Source organism: Bos javanicus, chromosome 5 (assembly GCF_032452875.1).
Source record: "Bos javanicus breed banteng chromosome 5, ARS-OSU_banteng_1.0, whole genome shotgun sequence".
Classification (NCBI taxonomy): Eukaryota; Metazoa; Chordata; class Mammalia; order Artiodactyla; family Bovidae; genus Bos; species Bos javanicus.
In genome coordinates this window covers 100340214-100368011 of record NC_083872.1, presented here as the reverse complement: position 1 = coordinate 100368011, position 27798 = coordinate 100340214, and the positions used below count along the sequence as shown (strand labels likewise).

The following is a 27798-nucleotide window of genomic DNA, read 5'->3' as shown; positions in this document are numbered from 1 at the left end:
CCACCATCTGAGCTACCAGGGAATCCTGGTTTAAAGTGAAAACATTACTAAAAGACAATATATCAATTTTGTTTTATTTCACTGTATTAGATTTTTTTCCTTTGATGCATAAACCTAACCCATATAAATCCTGCCTCATGTGGATTTCTTGATTTTTTAAAAACTTTGACATGAAAAAGATGCAATAATTCAGAAGAATTCTAGGCCATAATTCGAAATTCTAACACAAGACCATGGAACATCGAATATAGCTCTTCTTAGATCAAATTATATCAGACTCATTTATCACAGAGAGATAAACTCTTTATCTGATGATATTTTATTTATGAATTTTCATCAGAAGCCAGTCTGCTTAAACAACATGATTTGCACTCTGCCGAGGTTAAGATGACACATGAACTTTTGTTCTTGGAAAGGATATACATGATGGAAGATTCAGAATGGAAGCTAAGGAAACAGGAAACAAATGCCATATCTACTCCTTTACCACAAGTTATTATTTTAGTGTTTTTGTGTTCAAGGTCCATGTATCTCTGAGAAGCTATCAAAGGGCTTCCTGGAAAGAAACAAAAAACAAAAAAACATGTGCCCCAACTCATGTGGCTCCAACTTAGCAAACAGAGGAGAATCACAGGCGGCTGGACATTGAGATCATCAGAGTGGACAAATTTTGTGAAGCCACTGAACACTGAACTCACTTGCAGCCCAAGGAAAGCCATGCAGGATGAAGATGGATATGTCACCTTAAATATTAAAACTCAAAAACCAGCTCTGACTTCAGGTAAGAACGCCCAGAGCCAGCAACTTGCAAATGAACTATTGAAATTGTTCTACCCTAGAGTCCTTTTTTCTACTAGTGATAGCTTGTATGGTTTTGTTTTCTTTTCCTGAATGACCCTTTTTCCCAACAGCATTTAAGTGGTATCTGCATAAACTCAGATAGATTTACTTAGAATATAAACAACATAGGTCTTGCCTTGACTTAGTTGGTCAAGTCTGCGTTTAATGTGGGAGATCCAGGTTCAGTCCCTGGGTTGGGAAGATCCCCTGGAGGAGGGCCTGGCAATCCACTCCAGTATTCTTGCCTGGAGAATTCCATGGACAGAAGAGCCTGGTGGGCTACCATCCTTAAAGTTGGACACAACTGAGTGACTAACACTACACACTTCACATAAACAACAAAGGATACAAGCAGGGCACATTATATTAAGGTTTACAGAGTTAAATGTGGAGGGAATAGAAATCTAGGGGATAAGAGAAGAGAACATTCAGAAATTCCATTTTATAAGATGTCAGCAAATGAGTGTGATTCTATAGTTGCTCCTTATCACCACAATTGTTTATACGGCTGGGCACAAAACAAAGACAAATACAAACACAAACACACAAGACCTTAACAACTAGTTACATTCTGACTCAGAGAGAAGCTCAGTGGGAGTGGGAATGGAGCGGGTTGTGTTTACCATTGGTGGTCACCATGGGAGCAAAGGCAAGATGGACGGAAGAAGCAGTTTATATCACTTGGAGAATCCTGACAGGGCAGGGATGGGGTGATGCTGTCCCATAGCTATGCCATGCTGCCCACCCTCTGACATCTTTATTGTATGCCCACAGTGGAACCTGCTTCCTCCCCTTTGTGGCGTGTGATGGCTTTGACTCTGCTGGTCTTATGCGTGGGGATGGTTGTTGGGCTGGTGGCTCTGGGGCTTATGTGTAAGTATTGACTTTTTCCTAATGATGTGACATAACTAAGTGTCCTGGTGTATGTCACTAAGCCTAATTGTCACGATTTGTATATTTGTCACCACACCAGTCATCCTATGCTTAGGGGCCAGGATGCTCTCAGTAAGGGAGAATTCTGACCTTTACCTTCTGACTAAAATTAAATTTTAGATTAAATTAATTGGGCTTCTCTGATGGCTCAGATGGTAAAGAATCTGCCTACAATGTGGAAGACTCAGATTCAATCCTTGGGTCCGGAAGATCCCCTGGAGAAGAAAATAATAACCTGCTCCAGTATCCTTGCCTGGGAAATTCCATGGATAGAGGGGCCCAATGGGCTGCCATCCATGATATCTCAAAAGAGTCGGACATAACTGAGCTAATAAATAATAACAAATCTGTATAAAATTGTTCATATACTGTTTATTTTTCCATAAGATATTTTAGAATGTTTCATTCACCACCTTTGATTGATTTCAATGTCACTGTATTTTGAGCAAAACAAGAATGAATATTCTGGTATTACATGGAAGCATAATAATAGAGGTCATTCACCTCTGTGAAACGCGCTTAGAAGTTTGTGTTCAAGGAAAAGTCAAAGCAGCCGCTTTGGGCATATGATTTGATCACGGCATGTTCTTACTTGTGATTATCTCCTTCAAGTATTGACAGTTCTCTTATTATTATTATTATTTTTTTGGAGAACCCTCAGCTGCCATTCTGCACAGTACTTAATGTGTTCTTTATACCCATTTTACCCTGATCCCTCTTCAGCACTCATCTACTCATATATCTCCTGGAGGAGGAAATGACAACCCACTCCAGTATTCTTGCCTAGAAAATTCTGTGGACAGAGGAACTGAGTGGGCTACCGTCCATTAGTTTGCAAAGAGTTGGACACAACTGAGTGACTGAGCACACACACACACTACTCATATGTAGCTAGTAAATACTTCATAGATTGACAACTCTACTGAATTTAAAGTTCATAGAGAGGACATTTTTTGCAGCACCTGTTTAATCCTAATTACAAATGATTATCTAATGTTTCCATCTAGCTGTCATGCAGCAAAACTACCTACAAGCTGAGAATGAAAATCTCTCAGGAACTATGAAACTGTTAGTAAAGAAGGTCTGCCAAGATTTAATACAACTATCAGGACAAAAGCAAAGTAAGTATGGTTTGGTAACCTCTTCATCTCCCCTAATTCTGGAGTATTTTTTTTTTTGATGCCATATGTAAAGAATCTTGAGATATGCAGGAAACAAGGAAGATGAGGAAAAAGTACACTAAATTCAGAATGAAAGGGATCCTATGCTTGGTTTCTCCTCAAGGCCATAAGTGTAACCCATGTGACACACACTGGCGATACTATGGAGATAGTTGCTATGGATTCTTCAGGCACAACCTGACATGGGAAGAGAGTAAGAAGTACTGTATTGACGTAAATGCTACTCTTGTGAAGATCTCCAGCAAGAGCATCCTGGTAAGGATATTTCTATGTCAAATATCTTGGGAGTCATAAGGAGATAAATTTCAAAGGAGACAAATCTTCAGCATTTTCCTTTTTTTCACATGTCTATGTTGTCCAGTTTTTTCTCATCTGAGAAGTTTATCAAGCTAGGTAAAAATTACAACCTTTGAGAGTAGAAAGTACTGAAATAGAACTAACGAAACTTTGAGTTCTGGTATTATAACAAAAGTTAAGATAATTTCTTAGTTTCCTTAACTCAATTCATGAATTCAAAAAAGAATCTGAAAGTATAAAGAAACTCAATATGATTGTGAAATATAAATATCAGTGTTATCCCAACATAACATGCCTTCTCAGTTTTTGCTAAGTTGTTGACTCTTTGAATGAACCATGGTGCAAACTCTGTCTTTTCACAGATTCTTCCAGACATAGTTTTATTAACTTAAATTAATAGTTTAAATTATTTTTATTGGAGTACAGTTGGTTTGCTTTACAATAGTGTGTTAGTTTCTACTGCACAGCAAAATGAATCAGCTCTATGTATACATGTATTCCCTCGCTTTTGGATTTCTTTCCCATTCAGGTCATTACGGTGCATTGAGTAGAGTTCCCTGTGCTATGTGGAATTTAGAAAAATGGTATAGCTGATCTTATCTGAAAAGTAGAAATAGAGACACAGATGTAACGTATGGATACCAAGTCTGGAAAGGAGGTGTTTTGGGAGGAATTGAGAGTTTGAGACTGACACAGTTGAAAACATTTTAAAACGTTTCTCCTCTTCTACATTTCCCTCTTTGACAGCTTTTAACAAAAGCTCTTTCCAAGCAAAACACATTCACATCCACTACTGCATTCTCCCTTTTTTTATTGAATGTAGCTTCTCTTTTTGTAAATCTTGGAAGCAAGCCAGGAGCCAAGAACTGAAGTTTCCCTTCTACCCAATAACAGTTTGTCAAAACATTGTTGTTCAATCACTCGGACAGTCCAACTCTTTGCGACCCCATGGACTGCAGCACGCCAGGCTTCCCTATCCTTCACCATCTCCCAGAGCTTTCTCAAATTCATGTCCATTGAGTCAGTGATAACATCCAACCATCTCATCCTCTATTGTACACCTTCTCTTCCTGCCTTCAATCTTTCCCAGCATCAGGGTCTTTTCCAATGAGTCAGCTCCTGGCATCAGGTGGCCAAAGTATTGGAGTTTCAGCTTCAGCATCAGTCCTTCCAATGAATATGCAGGGTTGATTTCCTTTAGGATTGACTAGTTTGATATCCTTGTAGAACGAACCCAAGAGTCTTCTCCAACACCACAGTTCAAAAGTGTCAGTTCTTCGGTACTCAGTTTTCTTTATGGTCCAACTCTCACAGCCATACACGACTACTGGAAAAACCATAGCTTTGACTAAATGGACCTTTGTCAGCAAATTAATGTTCGCTTACTAGCAAGCTGTCTAGGTTTATCATAGCTTTCCTTCCAAGGAGCAAGTGTCTTTTAATTTCATGGCTGCAGTCACCATCCACAGTGATTTTAGAGCCCAAGAAAATAGTCTTTCACTGTTTCTATCATTTCCCCATCTTTATGCCATGAAGTGATGAGACTGGATGCCATGATATTCATTTTTTGAATGATGAGTTTTAAACCAGCTTTTTCACTCTCCTCTTTCACCTTAATCAAGAGACTCTTGCATATATATATATATATATATATGCATATTTTTAAACTTTTAATTTTGTATTGCGATATAACCCATAAACTATGTTGTGTAGTTTTAGATGAACAGTGAAGGGACTCAGCCATACATATACATGAAAGCACATATTCTTTAAAAGGAAGAAATTGTTTATTGTATTTATCCCACAATTTGAATATAGTATTCATTCACATTTTTGCATATTAAAATTAAATCAAATGTAAATTGGAATAGATCAGGATTTGGGTTCTATGCAGACAGAGATTCAATAGAATTCAAAGATTTAGGCAAGTCATTTTCTATAGAACTGCTATGACTAATCAGCAAAACTGACTTGTACCTTATTGAGAGCTGAAATAACCAGTAACTGACCAGAAAAGAGGAAATTAACCCAGTGACATTCATGCTCATTTGTATGTCCTGTTATTCTAACTTGCTGTACCACATATTTGCTCTTCTTGTGGGCTCAGGCTCATAGAGAAGATATTCAGATAAATTAATTTCTTTCAAATCAGACAAAATAAGAGAGTGCCTTAAAATCTCAATTCTATTACAAGGAGGTTAATTAGAGACTAAACATGTCTTCTCAAGTCTTATTACTATAGGCCAATATCATGTTGAAGATCTACAATTAAAAGAAGTAATGTGATTTTGGAGGAATATAGTTGAATTTTGGGCAGAATTTCAGGTAGAATCTATCTGTCAATTCTATAGTGAAGTATATAATGCGGATGTATTTTAAAGAAACAAAAGTTAATAGAAACATGACAAGTAGCTCACATTTAAGAAATAAGGGACTCTCACGAAATCCCCCTCATGGAATGCCATCTTGTGTTTCACGTTCCTGCCAAGATGCTCAGGCCATTTTTATTTGCCAAGAACATGTTCTCATCTATTTTTTTCTGGGAGGTATGCGAGCATGTGAACATTTTACTTTTTTCTAATTTTGCTACCCATAGATAGATTGATTGATTGACTGATCCTCCATTAATTCAACAAATCCATCCATTAATTCAACAAATTCCAGGACTTGAACCTGTGTGTTAATAAAACCTACAAAAATTCTTAGCTTCATGGAACTTTATTCTGTTGGAGCAACAGGCAATGAACAAAATAAATAATTATTACTGTGTTTAGTCACTAAGTCATGTCCAACTCTTTGAGACCCCATGGACTGTAGCCTGCCAGGCTCCTGTCTATGGGATTTCCCAGGCAAGAACACTGGAGTGGGTTGTTGTTTCCTTCTCCAGGGGATCTTCCCAACCCAGGGATCAAACCCCTGTCTCCTGCATTACTGGTGGATTGTTTACTGCTGTGCCACCAGGGAAGCCCATATAGTATAGTAAATAGAGATAATTTCAAAGTAAAAAATTGTAGGTGTATGTCTTTGTAAATCCTTTTGAGAAAGACATCTCTTTTATCCAGTCAACTAAAAGAAGTTGATATTTCTATATGAAGATTTTGTAGACAAGCTAAGCAATGAAACCAAAGCAAGCAGAGCTTAATTCTAGGGAATATAAAATCTCATCAACAATGTATTTTTCATTTTCCTTCTCATATGTGGTACTTTATTTGGGATTCTAACCTTCAACTGATGGAAGATAAATATATAGGATTATTAGAATATTGTCTATCTTGTTTACAGTTTTTCCTGGTATCCTACAACTATTTTTATGCTAAAACAAGTAAACTTGGTATAATTCTAAATATCAAATATAATCAGTTAGCATTAATATAGACATATAATCCATTGTTTTTCCAGAGTCATATTATGAAGTTTTTCCTTTATGCCATTATAAGAACTGTAGAAACACTCTGACCATTATAATTATTTGCATTTGCAATAGCAATATTTCAATAGCAGGACTGGATTAATTCGTTGGATTGGATTGTCCCGCCAGAAATCCAGTGACGTCTGGAGATGGGAAGACGGCTCAGTTCTTTCCAAAACTATGTAAGTCATAGAACACTCAGAACACAAGGCACAACTAGGAATTTTCATTCCTGAGATCTTCTCTGCTCTTGAGTACAAGTTACTTAAAAGTTGGGAAGTGGCTCTATGTTGTACTGTGTGTTACAAAGGTGATGACTGAGTTACTTACTCCCTAATCCTAACAAGAGAGTGCTTGCAATTAGAATCTATTTTCCGACTCTCCCATTCTCTGCTCTTTATCTAAGTTGTAATCCACCTTACTCCTGATACTTTTTTCCCACTTGTTTCTACCCTTAACTTTACCATTGAACATTTTAAACGTGTGTTTGGTTTGGTTTTGGTTTTTTAGTAGCATGATCTGATTCTCTTCACTTATTTTGAGAACAAAATTTTCATCCTTATAATTTATGGTTGGAACATCTTACTTTTAGTCTTTTTTTGACTTTTCAGTATCATTTTCCCTTGTCTTCTACCTTAGGGGGGCTTCCCTGATAGCTCAGTTGGTAAAGAATCCACCTGCAATGCAGGAGACCCTGGTTTGATTCTTGGGTTGGGAAGATCCTCTGGAGAAGGGATAGGCTACCCACTCCAGTATTCTTGGGCTTCCCTTGTGGCTCAGCTGGTAAAGAATCCACCTGTAATGTGGGAAACCTGGGTTCAATCCTTGGGTTGGGAAGACCCCCCGAAGAAGGGAAAGGCTACCCACTCCAGTATTCTGGCCTAAAGAATTCATGGACTATAGAGTCCATGAGGTCGCAAAGAGCCGGACATGACTGAACGACTTTCACTTTTTACCTCAGAGGTCTCCAAGAATCAGGCACATTATCAATTACAAGAGGATTCTAAAGTCCATGTCAAAAGGCTCTAACCTTCTACAGACAATCCAGGGAAAAGGATCAATTATGCTGAGTTACTCAAAATGATTTTCTAATCTCCAGTCACCTTTTGTTCACGTTGTGCAATGTCTCTACATTTAAAATGTAAATTGACAACCCAAACTTGCATAATTTGATCATTACTTAATTTTTAATTAATTCATTCAACAGATACTTATTAATTTTTATTATGGACAGAACTCAAGAGTACTAGGAGTACAAGCAAGCTTCTTCATAGATCTGGACCTTACATTTATCACTTGCTGACTTTTCACGGTAGTTCAGGTACACTGGTGACCCCTCTGTTCCTTCAATAAATTAAACATGCTTTGTGGTCTTAGGGTGGAGAAGGCAATGGCACCCCACTCCGGTACTCTTGCCTGGAAAATCCCATGGACAGAGAAGCCTGGAAGGCTGCAGTCCATGGGGTTGCTGAGGGTCAGACACGACTGAGTGACTTCACTTTCACTTTTCACTTGCATGCATTGGAAAAGAAAATGGCAGCCCACTCCAGTGTTCTTGCCTGGAGAATCCCAGGGACAGGGGAACCTGGTGACCTGCCATCTATGGGGTCGCACAGAGTCGGACACGACTAAAGCGACTTAGCAGCAGCAGTAGTCTTAGGGCTTTGTACCTGCTGTTTCCTTCTAGAATGCCCTCCTCCATGGCAGGCTCCCTCTTGTCACTCAAGTCCATTTAAACATCATTTTCTCAATGAGACCATCTTTAATTACCCAAACTAAACTAGCCTCCCTCCACCGCGTCCACTCAAGTCTATCACATCACACTGTTCCATTATTACTTTTACCAGTCTCTGAGATTTTCTATTTATTTGCTGGCTTCTTACCAACTCCCTCACTACAATGTCAGTTCCCCAGTGGAAAAGACCTTGTGTTTTGTTTATCGCTCTATTAGCAGCACACGAACAACTTTGGCAGGTAGTAGGTATCCCATGTTCGTGCTTGTGCTTGTACTAACTTAGTCATGTCCAACTCTTTGCGAACTTATGGACTGTAGCCCACTAGGCTCCTCTGTCCTTGGGATTCTCCAGGCAAGAATACTGGAGTGGATTGTTATTTCCTCCTGCCAGGGATCTTCCTGACCAAGGGATTGAACCTGAGTCTCCTGAGTCTTCTGCATTGGCAGGGGGGATTCTTTACCACTGAGCTACCTAGGTATCCCATAGATATTGGCAAATGAATTAATAAATATCCATTTTTTTCCTCTTGTTATAGTAGTGTAGCAGGAAATATAGACAAGTGAACAAGCAATTATAATGCAGTCTTATATCTGTTACCCTGTAACATAAATCCTCATTTCAGAAATAACTAATCGATTTAATTTTCCCTGAGCTCACTTCCACCCTGTGTAGGTACTTGTCTGACAGGGCTTCTCTCTATCTAAATCCTGCCCTTCTTTCAAAACAGAACTAAAGCATGATCTTCCATGAAAAGGTGAAAAAGTAAAGCCTTTCTCATCATTTCAGATCCCCATCCATCTTTTCCTCTGGATTCTTATTGTACCTATTGTTCACTTCTACTTAATCCTAAAGTATATTAAATTGCTATTGTGTTATTCACATGTACATACTTTATACTCCAAAGCAGGCTGGAAGTTCCTCAAAGATCTGAATGTTGCTTTTTATTTTTTTCTCTCATACTTCTTATCTTCACTTTGTTCAACAGACTACTTCACACAGAGTTTGACTGAGTGTTAGTCTCTCAGTTGTGTCTGACTCTTTGTGACCCCAAGAACCATAGTCCGCCAGGCTCCTCTGTTCATGGAATTCTCCAGGCAAGAATACTGGAATGGGTTGCCATTTCCTTCTCCGGGACATCTTCCCAACCCAGAGATCGAACCTGGGTCTCCTGCATTGCAAGCAGGTTCTTTACCATCTGAGCCATCCAAGAAGCCCAGACCCAGAGTTTTATTGCTGATTGTTTATTTAGCTTTCAAAGGAGCTCATTCTATCTTTTCCATTCACAGGTTGAAGCTTTCTGGAACTGGAACAGAAAATATGAACTGTGCTTATTTTCATAACGGAAAAATTCACCCTACCTTCTGTGAGAATAGACATTACTTAATGTGTGAAAGGAAAGCAGGCGTAGTAAAGGTGGAACATCTACTTTAATGCAAAGACGGGCAGAATGTCACGGATAAGCGCTTAATTGGACAATAAAAGATCTGGGCGAAGGAACCACTAGCCACAGAATTGCCTGTTTTTCCCTTTTTTTCTGCTTGGAGTCATTATCCATGACTTTGCATTATCTATCCTACCAACAACACGTAGTTCCTTCTTTATATAGTCCTTTATACTGAGGAACAGGTTAGTGCCTTCTTTAAACATCCAGAAGCCAGTGTGTGAACCCATCATTTGTTTCCCACTTGTTCTGTTTCCATTAATTTTCATTCTCCTTGTCTTCCATTCCTAATTATCACAAGATATTAATACTATGATTCACTGCATCTTCAGACATAAATACATACATTTTACATTGAAACAAAAAAGTTAGGGCTTCAGTGACTTAAGCTATGCAAAATATCTAAGTTTGAAGGACAATATAAGGTAAGAGAAAGTATACTAAACTTGGAATCAGTAGAATTATTTATTTTTATATTAATTTTTAATGGAGTATAGTTGCTTTACAATGTTGTGTTAGTTTCTGCTGTACAGAAAAGTGAGTCAGCTCTACATATACATATATTCCCTCTTTTTTGGATTTCCTTTCCATTTAGGTAGCCACAGAGCACTGAGTAGAGTTCCCTGTGCTATACAGTAGGTTCTCATTAGTTATCTATTTTATACATAATATCAATAGTGAAAATACATCAATTCCAATCTTCCAATTCATCCCACCCCCCATTTCCCCAATTAGTGTCCATATGTTTGTTCTCTACGTCCGTGTCTCTGCTTTGCAAATAACATCATCTATACTTTTTTTTTTCTAGATTCCACATATGTGCATTAATATACAATATTTGTTTTTCTCTTTCTGACTTACTTTGATCTGTATGATAGTCTCTAGAGACATGGATGGAATCAGAATAATTTAGATGGCGTGATCACCCAAGTACAACCATGGACCAGTCATGTGGCCTCTTAACTTTCATTTTCTCACATTTAAAAATAAGATAACACCCATCATATACCTCACAGTCCTACAACCTAAAATAAAACCTCAGAGCATTAATTATATCAGAGATTCCATGAAAGCAAACGCAATGTTGCTCCTAATTTTTATTCTATGCCTTTAAGCACAGCTCCTGGCTCATAAAAAACAAAAATATTTGCTTCTCATTGTTTGAGACAGTTCCTAAAAGCACAGCAATCAGTAAAACACTATACAAATATATAATTTCTATTCAAAGTCTACCTCTGGTCAGACTCAATAGCAATAATTTTCTGTCCAAGAGAAGAAAAAGTTTACAAGAAAACAAATGGGGCTTGAAAATGAGTAAATGCAAGGTTCACAGGCTAGTTGAGCAGCAAGCACAAATGCTTTATCTAGTTCTTTTCCTGACAGTCCTATGTTTGGTTTTTGCTGAATAACTCATGCAATATTTATAGATATGTGGAGAGAGAGGCACCCTTTAACAGGATAACAGGCAAAATTTTCATTTCTTTTCACAGCTTCCCTAAAGGTACTCTTTCTTCTTAAATTTGTGGTATTAAAATTTATGAACATGATTCTCAAAATCCCAGCTAAGGTGCTTGTTAAAACATGCAGAAGTTCAAACACAAATAGTTATGGTACTCAGTGGGAAGGCCGAGAAGGAAAAGTCCTGTTTCTTGTTTTGTTTTATTGGAGTATAATTGCTTTACAATGTGGTATTAGTTTCTGGTGTACAATGAAGTGAATTAGCTATATATTGGGGGCAGTAGGAGATGGGGACGACAGAGGATGAGATGGCTGGATGGCATCACTGACTCGATGGACGTGAGTCTGAGTGAACTCCGGGAGTTGGTGATGGACAGGGAGGCCTGGCGTGCTGCGATTCATGGGGTTGCAAAGAGTCGGACATGACTGAGCGACTGAACTGAACTGATTCCCTCCCTTTTGAGCCTCCCTCCCATCCAGTTTCATTCATCTGTTATATGGAACAGAAAAGTCAGCTTGGTGCTTTGTGATAACCCAGAGTCCTATGTTTTTAATAAGTGTTCCAACTTGATTCTGACACAAATATCCTTTAATACATCTTGAGAAACACTACTTTATAGCTTATTCCCTATCTGCCTTTTGATAAATTGGTTAGTCTCTTTAAAACTCAGTTTATTCATCTATGAAATGAGTTTAATATTATTACCCTACTTATAAAGTAATGTGAGGATCATTTAATACAGTGTGTAAAGCATTGAGCAGAGCACCAAGCATATAATTAATACTCAACACATACGTGTAACTTTTATAGCTCTGGACTCTGACATCCAAAGACACTTGATTGTTTTGCTGTAAACAATCAATAAACAAGCAGATTTGGCAGGGGGTGGGACACTGAGGAAAAACAGAAATACTAAGGATTCTGCTGCTACCTTAAATATCTTGAGATTTGGCTTTGGAGCATAATGTCATTATTTTCCTATTTTCACTTGTCCATTTAGAAAGTACAAATTGGAACTAATAACTGAGAAAACCAAATTATTAGTTCCAAAGATCAGCCATGTCTCTGCAATTTAGTGTTTTATCTCTCCCCAATGGAAAAGCACAGATTTTATATCACTATATATGACTGAATTGTAAAGAAAAATATTTTAGTGGATGGAAAAATTATAATTAAAAAATGTAAACCAATCAAGCCATACCTACAAAGATTCTTTTTATCTGATACTCATACCAAAAGTATCTTGTACAAGACGTCAGAATAGCTTGGATTTTAGTAGCACAGTTTCTGTGATCAGCTCACCTAGTTTACATACTAACTCTTCCACTTAATACATGAATGAATTTGGGTAAATACTTTGACTTGTCTATGCCTCTATTTGCAGTTTAGTTACAACATACTAATAATAGTAACTATTTCACAGAGCTGCTGTGAGTCAAAGTAATGCATGTAAAAGACCTTCAAAACAGTACTTGGAACAATAAATAAGACAGTATGATTAAAAACATTAAAAGTAATACAAGTAACATATTAATCTTTGGTTAAGAGGTCCCAGTGTTTTTCCCAAAGAGATTTATCAGAGAATATACCATATTGGGAAAAAAACTAGATCTTTCTGAGCCTGATATTTAGTGAGGATAAAATTTGAGAGCCCCTGGAAATTAATGTCTGTCACTGAAGTTCCATTTCTTCATTCTTGACATGACTCTTAATGCATATTTTTATGTATATTGTTTCTTCCTCTTTGTCACCTCAAGATAGAAACTGCCCTATTGAAAAGATTGAAGGGAGTTAAGTCACATTATTTTTTATGTCAGAATCTCAGGTCACATAAAAATCATATGAAATATTTGGAGAATTTTCTGAATATTCTTTGCTTCTGGAGATGCTCTTGGTCCCATCATACACCTTGGGAAGCAGAACTCAAATATACAGCAATATCTGGGCAAACTTGGCCTCTGATTTCCCGTTAATTCAGCTTTTGGGAGGTATTAGCAATGTTCATGGGGTGGAAGGGGAGAATGGTCCTGGTGTTTATTCCACTGGCTTTCTCCTATCATGCTGTGGTCTGGCAAAGGCTGCACATTCTATACCTTAGGCCATGACCTTATCAGATAGGTCACAAAGTTCCAACAAACACCCTTTTCTTAACCTTTCAGGCCCAGGGGTGATAATAACTGACCAATGCATATTTCACCACCCCTTTTTGGTTCCCTTGTTGCTGTGGTTTTTCAGCCACTAAATTGTGTCTGACTCTTTGTGACCCATGAACTGCAGCACTCCAGGCTTCCCTATCCTTCACTATCTCCCTGAGTTTGCTCAAACTCATGTCCATTGAGTCAGTGATGCCATCCAAGCATCTCATCCTCTGTTGCCCTCTTCTCTTCTTGCCCTCAATCTTTTCCAAGATCAGGGTCTTTTCCAATGAGTCCCTTAATCCTTGCCAAAACTGTATAAAAGTGTCCTTGTTAAATGCCCTCAGATGACCCCTGGAGTGTGCCCTTTGATTTCTTCTGTTACAGAGATCAATGATTGATCCAGTGAGACACTGAAACAAAAGAGACTTTTGCAGCTAGTTGGGATTTGCAGACTGTAAATTACTAAGATATGACTTTTGGCCACGAGGACAAATGGCCAATATACGAATGAGGATTAAAGTATCAAGTTTCTCAATACCAATACTGTAGTCACAGGATGTGGCAGAAACAACCCTCCATCCATTAAATAATTCATGCTTCCCTTCTACAGTGAAATTACTACCAGCCAGGCAAAAAATATTTTGATCTGGCCCAACCTTTAGAACCAAACACAGACATTATTAGTGGATGTGAATGTGATACCCAGTATTTCAAGGTCATGGCTTTTAAGAAATGGTTGTAGATTTTCCAGCTTCTCCTTTTCTATCCAATGGCTAGAAGTAGGACAGTTTAATCACTCACAAGACGGAAGGAGCAAGGCTACATTCAGAAGACAACTACCCATTAACTAGGATTTGTTGTTGTTCAATCACTAAGTCGTGTCCAACTCTTTGTGACCCCATGGACTATAGTAACCAGGCTCCTCTGTTCATTGGGTTTTTCAGGTAAGAATACTGGAGTAGGTTGCCATTTACTTCTGCAGGGGATCTTTCAGGATGAGGGATCAAATCCGCATTGGCAAGTGGGTTCTTTACCACTAAGTCACCTGGGAAGCCCATTAAATCAGGATTACTGGAGCTAAAATTGTTACAGGGGAGAATTTACTCCATGCGGATCTGTTATCTTTTACTTTAACCTTTGCTTCCTGTTGCTTTGTTCACTAAAAGGATACCTTTTTTTTTTTTTTTCAAGGATAATGTATTCTCTTTCTTTTTTTTTTTCCTTTGTTGAATTTTTTTTAATATTTTAAAAAATTTTACAATGTCGTGTTGGTTTCTGCCATACAACAATGCCAATCAGCCATAATTATACATACATCCCCTCCTTCCCTAGCCTGCCCCGCCTCTACAGGGAAACAACAGAAATAACACAATAATAAATGCATATGTTAGCATTATTGAGTCTAAGATTAAAATAGCAATGATCGAAGACAGTAACAACAAAAAAAAAGGATACTGTTCACACATAATAACCTGCCTTGGGGAACCCTGCCCCTGTGCCTTAATGTTAAACAAAAATACCTTTGTTCGGGACCCTGTCTACCTGTGGATGGCTACAGAAAGGAAAAAATTAACACATCCCCCATGCTCATTCCACAGAGACTGGCCATTCCAGGAAATATTTGTGAGATTAATGGCCTTTTTAATTTTACCTCCTCATCCCCATCCCATCTGTTCTATAAAAGAATCTGGTATTAAGTCCCCATAAGATGGTTATTTTGAGACATTTGTCTGCCATCTTCTCCTGTTCATTGCCTCAATACTTCATCTCTCATTTAATTGGCCTGTTGAGTGGTGAGCAGAGTGAGCTTGGACTAGGTAACAAAATGTTATGTAAGTGAGAAATAAACTCTGTGTTAAACAATAATTATTTTGAGGTTTATGTGTCACAACAACTGCATCACCAACTAATATATAATGTGTCTATTTATTTTAGGGATTAAATCCCTTTCCAGCTTCCTTGTTTAAAGATATATAGTAATGTACAACTCTTTCCATACTGGTTTGCCCAATGTGAGTTATCCTCATTCTTTGCTATCAAGGTCATTCTCATCTTCATATTCTATCCAAAATATAAGCTCATTCTCTGTCCTTTTCATCTTGACAGTAATCCAGTACTATCACCTTCAACATCCGCTACATTGTAAAAACCAGAGCAATAATCTATTCTGTAACTGGCCATATTGGTTCAGTTTCTTTCTCATTTCCTTCTTTACCAAGTTATGCTTTGGCTAAAACCTCATAAACTTCTACTTTCTGGATGAAGATGTATGTATCCTATTCCTTAAACTCAACATGTTTTCCCAGGGGTGTGAAAAGTTAACTAATTTCAGTTCTTGCATTAATCTGCTCCTGACTACAAAAGGAGAATTTGTCTCAGCCTTTCATGTGGACTGCCTTATCCATCAAAGCTCCCAGACATGCAAGAGGATGAAATATACACCTCTCTTCAGTGGGATACTCCAACATCAAACCCTTATCAGAAACATCTGTCTTCTACCAAAAATTCAGGTAACCAGTTCTAACTATTTACACTTAGACTTTGTGGTTTATGGGTTTTCTTTTCTCCTGTTCTATGATGAGCCCAAGGTGATATTTATAATCTGAGATAACCCACTTAAAAGTATAATAATATGCATAGTATGCTAATATTAAAAATGAAATAAAGTGGAGGAGGAGTAAGTAGAGGTGAAAAAGGAAAAGAGAAATGGACTTGACATATGTAGTACATTGGGTTTCTCTCTCTCTCTCTCTTGCTGGAAAGACAATTCCTGGATTTGGAAAATAAGTGAAAGAACTCACATAGTTTGTGTAATTTTAGCTTCCACATAAAAAACATCCTGTAAATTATCTGATAAATACTAAGAAATAAAAGAGAAAACATAGGTTGAGAAAAGTGGCAAACACTCATCAGCCTGGGTCAGTTCTGTCTTTAATGTAAAATATTTATATCAGTTTCCTTTTGTTTAGGTAATAAATTACCACAGACTTAGGGGCATAATACAACATAGTTTTATTTTCTTTTAGTCCTAGAGATCAGAAGTCCAAAATGGATTCTGCTGGATTGAAACCAAGGTGTCGTGGGGTTACCTTCCATAAAGAGGCTCTAGAGGAGGAGTCCCCAAGTTCTAGGAACTAATGACTGGTGATTTGAACTGGGGCTGATACAATAATAATAGAAATAAAGTACACAACAAACTAATGCACTTGAATCATCCCCAAACCATCCCCACCTTCCTAATCCATGGAAAAACCATTTTCCATGAAACCACCCCCTGGTGCCAAAAGATTGGGGAACACTTCTCTAGGGGACAAACCATTCCCTGTCTTCTCCAGTTTCTAGAGTTGCATCCTTGCTTTCCTTAACCTGTGGCTCCTGTTCCATCTTCAACTACAGTGGCACATCTTCAGATGTGTCTTGGCTTCCTTTATTATATGGCAGTCTGTTCCTCTGATCTATGTCTCACTTATAAGGGCCAGATAAAACAGGATGATATCCCCATTCAAAGATCTTTTACCTAATTATACATTTAAAGTCTCCTTCTCCTCATAAGGAAATATTTATTGGTTCCAGAGATTAGAACATAGGCATTTTGGGAAGAGTCATTATTCAGTCTTCATCATTATCCAGAGATAAATTGTATGCTTTTTTCTCTCACTAGCATTAAGAATATAACGAATCACTCACTCATTTTTGCTCCCTGAATTGTTGCAAAATTGTCTTTAAAAATGTTCCTTATCCAAAATCATACGTTCAAAGGGAAATACCTTTGAATCAATCGTGCTCAAATGACACTGACCAGAGATGAGGAGATTGGAGACAGCTTTTTAAAATTAATTAATTTATTATTTAATTTGGGGGACTGCACTGGGTCTTCCTTGCTGCACGTGGACTTTGTCTAGTCATGACAAGTGGTAGCTACTTTCTAGTTGCGGTGTGTGGGCTTCTCATTGCAGTGGTTTCTCTTGTTGTGGAGCACGGGCTCTGGAGCACAAGCTCAGTAGTTGAGGTACAGGAGTTTAGTTGCTCCATGTTATTTGGGATCTTTCCAGACCAGGGATCGAACCTGTGTCTCCTTTATTGGCAGGAGGATTCTTAACCACTGAAAGTGAAAGTGTTAGTAGTTCAGTCGTGTTTGACTCTTTGAAATGCCACAGGTTGTAGCCCACCAGGCTCCTCTGTCCATGGAATTCTCCAGGAAAGAATACTGGAGGGTTTGCCCTTCCCTTCTCCAGGGGATCTTCCTGACCCAGCGATCGAACCTGGGCCTCCCGCACTGCAGGCAGATTCTTTGTCTCTGAACCACCAGGGAAGCCCTCTGAACCACTAGACTCCCAAGAAGTCCTGGAAACAGCCCTTTTGCTCTCAAAAATCAAAACTTACTGCCTAGTTTGCCATCATCTCTAAAAGACTGTTGGAAGAGAATACATCTAACAAGTTACTGAGCTGGTGGTGTCATACAAGGATAAAGGAAGTATATTGTGAAAGCTGTCCAAGCTGGCATTTTTCCAAGTTATGTCTTGCATTTCAAAGAGTTTGAGTTCACCTTTTCCTGTTATACACAGTTACAACATTACCTCCTCATTTTACTCAGTTTAGTCTTTTCCTATAGATTGAGGGCAGGAAGAGAAGGGGACGACAGAAGATGAGATGGTTGGATGGCATCACCGACTCGATGGACATGGGTTTGGGTGGACTCTGGGAGTTGGTGATGAACAGGGAGGCCTGGCATGCTGCGGTTCATGGGGTCGCAAAGAGTCAGACATGACTGAGCAAGTGAACAGAACTGAACTGACCCACGTCTTTCCCCTACTTTCTCTAAATCAATTTCATTGCCTCTATTTCTTGTTTAGGAGTATGGTGTCTTGTGATGGTGATCTTATGTATTTTCTGCATTGGCTCATTAGCAACCTCTATTTTCTTGGGCATCAAATGTAAGTATAAAAAGATATCTTCAAAATAATCTATATAGATAGATAGGTTGCATACTACATGTAGCATTACATAGAAGTATGCATATCATTTTAACTGGAACTTCATAATTTATAAATTGATAAATAAATAAATTAGAAACACCTAAATGAATATAATTATATAAAATAATGACTTCCTTATTTAAGTTATGGGACATCCATTAGCTATAACTCTCTAAAGCACTCAGATGCCACTGATAACTTTTAATATTCAATGGTAAGCTGTTTAACTCAAATCTAATACCATAGGTCTCTTTGGGAAAAATGATGCAAATAATTGCTTATATTATGATCCAATTTATGAATTATGTTAATATGCCAAAGCATGCAATTTGAAGGTTTTCAGTAATATGCTCTTCCTTTTCTAATATACATTTATTCTAAATTATACAGATTATTTTTTATGAACTTTTCAGTTTATATTAGACAAGGTACAATTTAGTATGTTTAAGGCAAATGTGAGGATTTTATTTGGGCCAATATTTTGCCATATTTCTTTTTTTCTTTCAGTTCAAAGTGAAGACATGCTTTTATATATAGCAAATGAATTTTTTATAAAGTGTAACAATTACAGAAGCACAGGTTCCAGAAAAAAGACCAAGAACCTTTATTGCCACTTATGCTAGCACAAAGAAATATGCTTAGAAAGACAGTGATGAAGAGTAATTGTCTAGATAATTCTTATGTCTTGTATGCCTTGGCAAATCATTTCTCCATCTAGGAGGAATTAGCTGCTGTAGCAAATGAATAGAACCCAGGAGGAAGTCATGGAAACTTCTAATTTGTAGGCAAATCAAAAAGAAGTCATGCTAACCTGGGAATCTACTACTTGCATTGGCATCTGAGGTGGGGAGCAGTCTTTGGGGCTGAGCTCTTAACCTTTGGAAACTGACACTATTTCCAGGAAGATAGTGTCAGATTAAATTAAATTATAGGACACCCAATTGGTGTTGTAGAGCAGGGCAAGGGGGTGGGGTGGAATGGGGACAATACATTTGGTGAACACAAGTGTCAGAAGTGTGAGTGTGGTAGTAGTGTAAAAGTCAAGGAGATTCAAACCTATGCAGTTTGCATCAGGATACATGGAAGGTAATTTGGAAATATCTAATGCAATGTAAATGCACAAAACTTTGACCTATTACGTGTGAAACTATGTATAACTATGGTTCCTCATGATAGTATTTCTTTCTACAATAAAAAAAGATTACAAATAGTGTAAAAGTCAATGAAGCATTATTAAAATAAATCATGATATATTCATACAATAGACTCCAATATAAAAAAGAATGCTAAAGCTCTTTATGTACTAACAGTATTATGTCAAAAATACATTTTAAGTGATCAAATGAAAAGTGAAAAACCATGTAAAAAGATTGTTATCATTTGTGTAAAGAAGATTGAGGGAACTTTATATTCATTTGCATGTAAATTTCAAAACACCTCTGAAAGAATAAAAAATAAATTGATAAATCTGAGTGCATCAAAGAGCTGGAATTAAGTGGGTAAGGAATCAGGGATGGCAAAGAGCTTTTTTGCTGTACATCCTTTGCAGCTTTTTAAAAAAATTAATTGGAATATAGTTGCTTTACAATATTGTATTAGTGTCTGCTGTACTGTGAAGTGAATCAATTATATGTATCCATATTTCCCCCCTTTTTTAGATTTCCTTCCCTTTTAGGCCACCACAGAGCACTGAGTAGAGTTCCCTGTGTTATACAACAGGTTCTAATTAGTTATTTATTTTATACATTGTAGTATATGTATGTCAAGCCTAATCTCCCAATCCATCCCACTTCCCCTTCCCCTTTAGTATCCATAAATTTGTTCTCTGTATCTGTGTCTCTATTTCCACTTTGTACATAAGTTCATCTGTATCATTTTTCTAGATTCCACATATAAGTAATATGATATGATACTTGTTTTTCTCTTTCTGACTTATTTCACTTTGTATGACAGTCTCTAGGTCTATCTATGTCTCTGCAAATGACACTATTTCATTCCTTTTTTTGGCTGAATAATATTCCATTGTATGTATCTTCTTTATCCATTCCTCTGTTGATGGAAATTTAGATTGCTTCCACATCCTGGCTATTGTAAATAGGGCTGCAATGAACATTTGGGTGCATGTGTCTTTTGGAATTATGGTTTTCCCTGAGTATGTGCCAAGTAGTGGGATTGCTAGGTCATACTCTTTCTTCCCCCTTCTGATGCCTATGTCAGAAGCTTTCTCTATCTCCTTTATATTTTAATAAAACTTTATTACACAAAAGCTCTGAGTGATTAAGCCTCGTCTCTGGCCCCAGATTGAATTCTTCTCCTATGGGGGCCAAGAATCCCGGTGTCTTTGTGTGATTCAACAACCTTTCATCTTGGGGGCTCGTCCGGGATCCTTCAGGACAAGATGGGAGCTAACAATTCCAGCCTCACTCCTTTGAACTGTATCCTGAAAAACTGGGATAAATTTGATCCCCAGGGCTTAAAGAAGACACACCTGGTCTTCCTATGTGATACTGCATGGCCATGGTATCCATTGGAGGACGGCGAACGGTGGCCCTTTGGAGGGTCTCTTACGTATAATACTGTTCTACAATTAGACTGGTTCTGTGAGGAACAAGGGAAATGGGTAGAAGTAGCATATGTGTTGGAGAAGGAAATGGCAACCCACTCCAGTGTTCTTGTCTGGAGAATCCCAGGGACGGGGGAGCCTGGTGGGCTGCTGTCTATGGGGTCGCACAGAGTTGGACACGACTGAAGCGACTTAGCAGTAGCAGTATGATACTTCTATTTTTAGTTTTTTAAGGAACGTCCACACTGTTCTCCATAGAAACTGTATCAATTTACATTTCCACAAACACTATAGGAGGGTTCCCGTTTCTCCACATCTTCTCCAGCATTTATAGATATATAGATTTTTTAGTGATGGCAAAACTATAGAATACTGATGAAAGAAAGAAATCAAAGATGACACCAAGAGATAGAGAGATATACCATGTTCTTAGACTGGAAAAATCAATATTGTGAAATACTACTCAAAATAATTTACAGATTCAATGCAATTCTTATCAAATTAGCAAGGGCATTTTTCACATGATTAGAAAAAATTACAATTTGTATGGAAATACAAAAGACCCTAGGTAGCCAAAGCAAGCTTGAGAAAGAAAAACGGAGCTGGAGGAATCAGACTCCCTGACTTCAGACTATACTGCAAAGCTTCAGTCATCAATACAGTATGGTATGGGCACAAAAACAGAAATATAGGTAAATGGATAGAAAGCCCAGAGATAAACCCATGAACCTATGGTCAAAAATATACATTAGAAAAAAGACAGCCTCTTCAAAAAATGGCATTGGGAAAACCAGACAACTATATGTAAAAGAATGAAATAAGAGCATTCTCTAACACCATACACAAAAATAAACTCAAAATGGATTAAAGACATAAATGTAAGGCTGGACAATGTAAAACTTAAAGGAAGACATAGGCAAGAACACTCTTTGACATAAATCACAAGATCTTTTTTAACCCACCTTCTAGAGTAATGAAAAAAAAAAAAATAAACAGAGGAGACTTAAAAGATTTTGCAAAGCAAAGAAATACATAAATGAGACTAAAAGACAACCCTAAGGATGGGAGAAAATATTTTCAAATCAAGCAACCAATAAGGGGATTGATCTTCAAAATATACTAATAGCTCATGTAGCTCAATATAAAAAAGCGAACAACACAATTAAAAAAAAAGGGCAGAACACCTAAATAGATATCCTTTGTAGCTTTTAATCACAAATATAATGAGTAATATGTAGTTCTCTTCAGTCTAGATTGAAGGCTTATTTTGTTATGTGTCAGTATTTTATCAGGAATTGTTGTTATTGTTTGAAGTGTTTCAGATGTCCACTACTATAATGAAGCAGCAAGAAAAACTCATCCAACGGGAGAGAGCACTGCTCAACTTCACACAGTGGAAGAGAAACCCCAACCTACAGATGACATATTGCCAAACCTTAATGCAGAAGTCTCTCAGTTCAGGTAATGGATATAAAATCAATTTTCACTGTACAGATAACAATGTATACACCAGTTCCTCAAAACAACAACAGCAAAACAAAAAACCCACAGCAACGCATATTTCTCTGTAAATTATAGTCAGGATTTCATAAAAAATAGGATAGAGATACTCTTGATCTGCTCTTTAGTTCAATGTCATTTATACATACATCAATGCTAAGTCACTTTAGTGGTATCCAACTCTTTGTGACTGTATGGACTGTAGCCCGCCAGACTCCTCTGTCCATGGGATTCTCCAGGCAAGAATACTGGAGTGGGTTGCCAATCCATCCTCCAGGGGAATCTTCCTGACTCAGGGATGGAACTCACTTCTTCTGCATCTCTTGCATTGTAGGCTGATTCTTTACCACTAATGCCACCTGGTAAGCCCACATTACATTAATAGTATGTGGAAAATACTGAGGTTCCAAGAAATAGAAAAAAAGGAAAATATACAGTCAAATGTCAAAATGTAATGAGTGAGATGAGTAGGTAAGATTAAACAAAAAAAGCATTTTATGTTTTATCCAATCATTCAAATTTTTGTGTATCTCCAGTATTCTTGCCTGGAGAATTCTATAGACAGAGGAGCCTGGTGAGCTGCATGCAGTCCATGGGTTCACAAAGAGTCGGGTACAACTGAACACACACTCGTACACTTACACATAAAATTTAGAAAATTAACTTCTCTGTAGTGGCTATCATTTTAGTAATCGTCAATAAGCCAGGTAGTTAGTTCCTTCTAACTGAGATTTAGTCAAGTAAATATTTAAAAAAATAACGTTTTATGATCTGCTGAAAGCATGGCTTAGGCCTACCTCTGAATCATCAACCTTACTTAATCAGCGTTGTTGTTTAGTTGCTCAGTCACGTGATCACTTAAATCAGTGACAAAATCCATTTTGGAGATTAATTCAAATCCCGCATGTTCTCAGCCTTTCAACTGCCATTGTCAGCACTGCTTATGCTATAACTTTAATAATATTCAGGATACTGATTAGAGTTGTTCTCAAAGGATATTGAAGAAGAGCCCTAAATAATTTGACATCTGAGCCACAGAAACTGATAATGAACTATTTGTGACCCTAAGTAGAAGGCTTTTCCCTGGAGACTACAGTTCTGGAAGTATCAGAGTCTTTCCTTCTATAAAATTGTGCTAGAAACACTTGGTCAAAGTCTTGATCTTTGGTTTCCCTTTTACACATCTGAGCATCCTTCTTTCATGAATACATTTTTTCTTAAGATAAGTTCTATAAAACTGGTGAAACATTAAGACTTACTTCTTAGTTATATCAAAGTCCTAAATTAAACATATTGGTCACTTGTTCAATTTTCCTCACCTACATATTTTAAAATCACTCCTCAAGGTGCCCTGTTTGTTCTCTCCACTATATGAGAAACATTTTCATGCTTGACTCTCAGAATTTAAAAATCAACTTGAGGCTTACTACTCTACTCACCTAATGGCTCATTACATTCTCAATTAAATTGGGCCAATAATATTAATGGACACAAAACAATAAGCAAACAAGTGAAGATTATAAATGATGTAAAATTAAAAGGTGGAAAGATATCTAAAAATAGAATAATCAGATCAATTATTGTAGAAGAGAAACAATCTGGGGAAAATATTCCCAAATTAATTTTATCTTAAACTCTTAGAGACCTATTGCATTTGGAAGTAATTGTACAAACCTTACTGTATTCAGCTTCAAAGGAGCTTAAATTGCTGAGAACTGCATCATATGAGCCACTGGGTTAAAGCAGGGGTCCCCAACCTATGGGATCTAATGTCTGATGATCTGAGCTGCAGCTGATGTAATAATAATAAAAATAAAATGCATAATAAATGTAATGTGCTTGAATCACCCTAAAACCACACCCCGCTCCCAGGTCCATGGAAAAATTGCCTTCCACAAAACTGACCCCTGGTGCAAAAAAAGTTGGGGATCATTGGAGAGAATTCAGCTTCCCTGGGAATAATACAAGGGGTTCTTTTGCAGAGGTGTGCTACCAATATTTTTACAATAACTTTAATGAAATGTTTATATTTGAAGCCTATAACTGCAGCCCTTGTCCAGACAACTGGATTCAGAATGGAGAAAGTTGTTATCATGTCTTTGAAAGCTGGACATTCTGGCACACTAGTAGAAAGGATTGTTGGAAGAAGGGCTCTGATCTTCTGCAAATAGAGAGCAAAGAAGAAATGGTAAACACTGCTTTATGATTTCATATCATTCTGAAAATACCTATGAAATGAAAAGACTGATTCTCATAGAATTCCTTAATACTCTGTAACAATGGTATATTTGTTGGGAAAAAAATGTTTTAATATTCAAAGTAGGAATTGGCATGGCTTGTTTTCCTTTTAATTGGAGAAACAAAATACAGGATGGTTATTCAGAAATCACGGAGAAAATGTTAGTTCTATGTTCTTTGTTACTCAAAAAAGGAGGGAGCAAGAGAAATTCCATTTTGTAACACGCTAATCCACTCCCAGATATGCACACATTATGATTGTATATATGTTTAATTTGTTTTAAATTTGAAGTTTCAACACTTTAGGGCGGTATAGTAAACTATAACAATTATATAATTATCAAGAAAAGTAGGAGTACAAAAAGTGAGGTGACATCATGAAATGGAGAGATTTGTGAAAATAAACATTTGCTAAATGAACTGTTTAATTGACATTATACCTAGTTTACTAATATTTTAATGAGTAAGATGTTTCCTTGAAATCGTTATACCCATAAATTATGTGTGAAGTAGAAAGCACAGTTACACATTTCTGAATTTATTAAAAATGTACATCTACCATATTCAGTAATTAGTCAAAGCTCATTTTTATAAGAATAATAGAACAATTTGTTAAGGATAGGTAATAAACCAAAGCAAATTGGACTAGCTAATGACAGTTATGGGTTTGCACTATTTTTTCTGTGCAAATTAAGTGATAAAAGTTAGAAGTATTTATTCCTACAAAATATGCCTGCAGTTAATTGCTTCTGGAGTCTTCTAAACTATTTCTCACACTGACGTATCCTGGAAAAGACATATATATACTATCTGCCAAATTCTGAATCCATTAAAATTACTTTGACATCAGATGCCAATTTTTTTCATAGTTTTTAACACCACCTTGATCATTTAGCAATAAGGGGGAAAGTATACTTTCTTTAAGGTTTCTCTCTTTCCAGCCTTCAAGTTCCAATTGCATTTGTAGAGGCAAAATATCACACTTCTATTTCATGGTAGTTTATTAGCTTTTTGTTTGTTTTGGAGTACCTGTTCAAGTCTTGTTTCTTATAGGACTTTATCACGGGCAGCCTGAAGAAGATCAAGAGAAACTATGATTACTGGGTAGGACTGTCACAGAATGGGTCCAACCAACCTTGGCTTTGGCAGGATGGTTCCTCTCCTTCTGCTGACCTGTAAGTCTCTAAGGGAAATGTTCCAAGAATTAGACACAGGTGGGAAATCAGCCATTCATTTTATCTTATACCTTGCATTTCCTCCAGGAGATATAATGAGCATGATAATTTCATAGGCTTGATTGGAATCCAAGCCACGATAAAGAGTAGCTATGTGGCTTCTAAATCTTTCTCCTTCTCAGCCCCACGCGAGCACATTCACATCAAAATCTGAAAGTCTGAATGAATGATATTATGTGATTATTAAGTACATTTCCTTTGTATCATTGAATGGAGAGAGTGCTAAGTAAGTGAGTCCCATAGTAAGATTTCAGAAAGAACTGGAGAGACTGGTCAGCAGTGCCTTCATATTTTGAAAATTAAGAGTCAGAAAAGAGATTTGAAATTAGAGCCTACCTTTGTGTATTCAAGCATTTTTAAAAATATGCTGCCCATTGAAATAATATTTGCACATTTTATTTTGAGAAAATAGCTCTGTTATTGAAGAAGAAGGGAAAAACTACCACAAGAGGGGGACAGATTAAAACAAAAAGCTGTGCCTCTCTCATTTTATTGCCCAAAGAACATCTCCGTAAGCCCACACCTAACCTCAGATGCACTGACTTGCCGCTCCAGGTTGCCAAGACAGGGACCCCAGTCAACAAATCAGGTCTGTGGATACCTCAGAGACAACGACCTTTCTTCTGCTAACTGCAGCGTTTGGAAATATTTCATCTGTGAGAAGTACGCACTAAGATCTTCTACCTGAAAGAAATTTTGCTTAAAGTGATGACTCCATTATGACCATATTTGCAATAGATCCTTCAAAACCCTATAATAATGAGCCTAAGAGCCAGCGCAAAACTAAACCAGTGCAAGAGCTGTAAAACCAGCTACCTGGAACACAAAACCTATCTTGCCTTTACACTTGGTAATATTCCTCAATGCTTTCCAGATGTTTCTTTGACACTGTTCAAATTAATTACCAAGAATAAAATTGGTTTAGAGCAACAGAGGACAAATCGGTAAAGAATGGAGAACAAGCTGAAGAAAAACCATTTCCATTTGTCTTTTTTTTTCTTTCTCTCTCTTTCTATTTTTTTTTAAATTTAGAGTGACTATAAACTCTACAGAAAAATCAATAAATCACTGATGAGATGATGCAATTTTAGCTAACTGATACCCTTTTTAATAAATGAATAAATGTGATCTTTCAAACTCTGCAAAATCTTTCTATGCATTTGCTAGGCTTGCCAGGCGTTATGTTATCAGACTGGTAGGATGGGAAGACAGTGACATGGATTTTCAAACTGGAAGGAAGATAGGCTGCTATCTGCTGCCTATAAGACAAAATCATTTTTAGGACTGTAGAATTTTACTGGAGAGAAGAAGAACCAGAGCTACATGTATGTGGAAAGAATAGTCAGGCTGGCACAGCAGCGTGTATCCAGTAAAGAAGAGCTGTGACACATATGTAAAATAGGCAGCTAGTGGTGGGAAGTTGCTGTATAACAGGGAGCTCAACCCGGTGCTTGGTGAAAACCTAAAGAGGCAGGATAGGATGAGGGGGTTGGGAAGAAGGTTCAGGTTCACGTATGCTTATGGCTGATTCACATTGTTGTTTGGCAGAAATCAACACAACACTGTAAAACAATTATCCTTCAATTCAAAATAAATTAAAAAAAAAAACTACAAAAATAGAAGAACTATGATCTTCCCTTCTACCTCTTACTGACCATCCCCACTGCTCACATATCAAAAGACTCAAGACCTGTATGACAGACTCCAGGTTCACCCACACCACTACAAATGACTCAATTTCATTCCTTTTTATGGCTAAATAATATTCCTTGGTATGTATGTACCACATCTTTATCCATTCATCTGTTGATGGACATCTAGTTTGCTTCCTTGTCCTGGCTAAAATAGTTGC

The 27798-nt window shown here is 37.3% G+C and overlaps 2 protein-coding genes across 3 annotated transcripts; both read left to right on the top strand.

Annotated features, from left to right (window-relative positions):
* The first annotated feature begins 370 nt into the window (after positions 1 to 370).
* On the top strand, positions 371 to 9905 carry CLEC1B (C-type lectin domain family 1 member B). Of its 2 annotated transcripts, none has more exons than XM_061417910.1 (6): positions 371 to 781; positions 1615 to 1713; positions 2781 to 2894; positions 3058 to 3209; positions 6790 to 6842; positions 9683 to 9905. In XM_061417910.1, the coding sequence occupies exons 1-6, from the start codon at positions 598 to 600 to the stop codon at positions 9825 to 9827; spliced, it is 747 nt and encodes a 248-aa protein (XP_061273894.1). In that variant the 5' UTR covers positions 371 to 597; the 3' UTR covers positions 9828 to 9905. The 2 variants fall into 2 exon arrangements, with proteins under 2 accessions (XP_061273894.1, XP_061273893.1); XM_061417909.1 differs by having other exon boundaries at positions 378 to 781; positions 6736 to 6842.
* A 5834-nt stretch (positions 9906 to 15739) lies between these two features.
* CLEC9A (C-type lectin domain containing 9A) lies at positions 15740 to 27083 on the top strand. The gene is made up of 6 exons (XM_061417908.1): positions 15740 to 15944; positions 18288 to 18368; positions 22288 to 22434; positions 24510 to 24661; positions 25765 to 25886; positions 26502 to 27083. The coding sequence occupies exons 1-6, from the start codon at positions 15854 to 15856 to the stop codon at positions 26632 to 26634; spliced, it is 726 nt and encodes a 241-aa protein (XP_061273892.1). The 5' UTR covers positions 15740 to 15853; the 3' UTR covers positions 26635 to 27083.
* Positions 27084 to 27798: the final 715 nt, after the last annotated feature.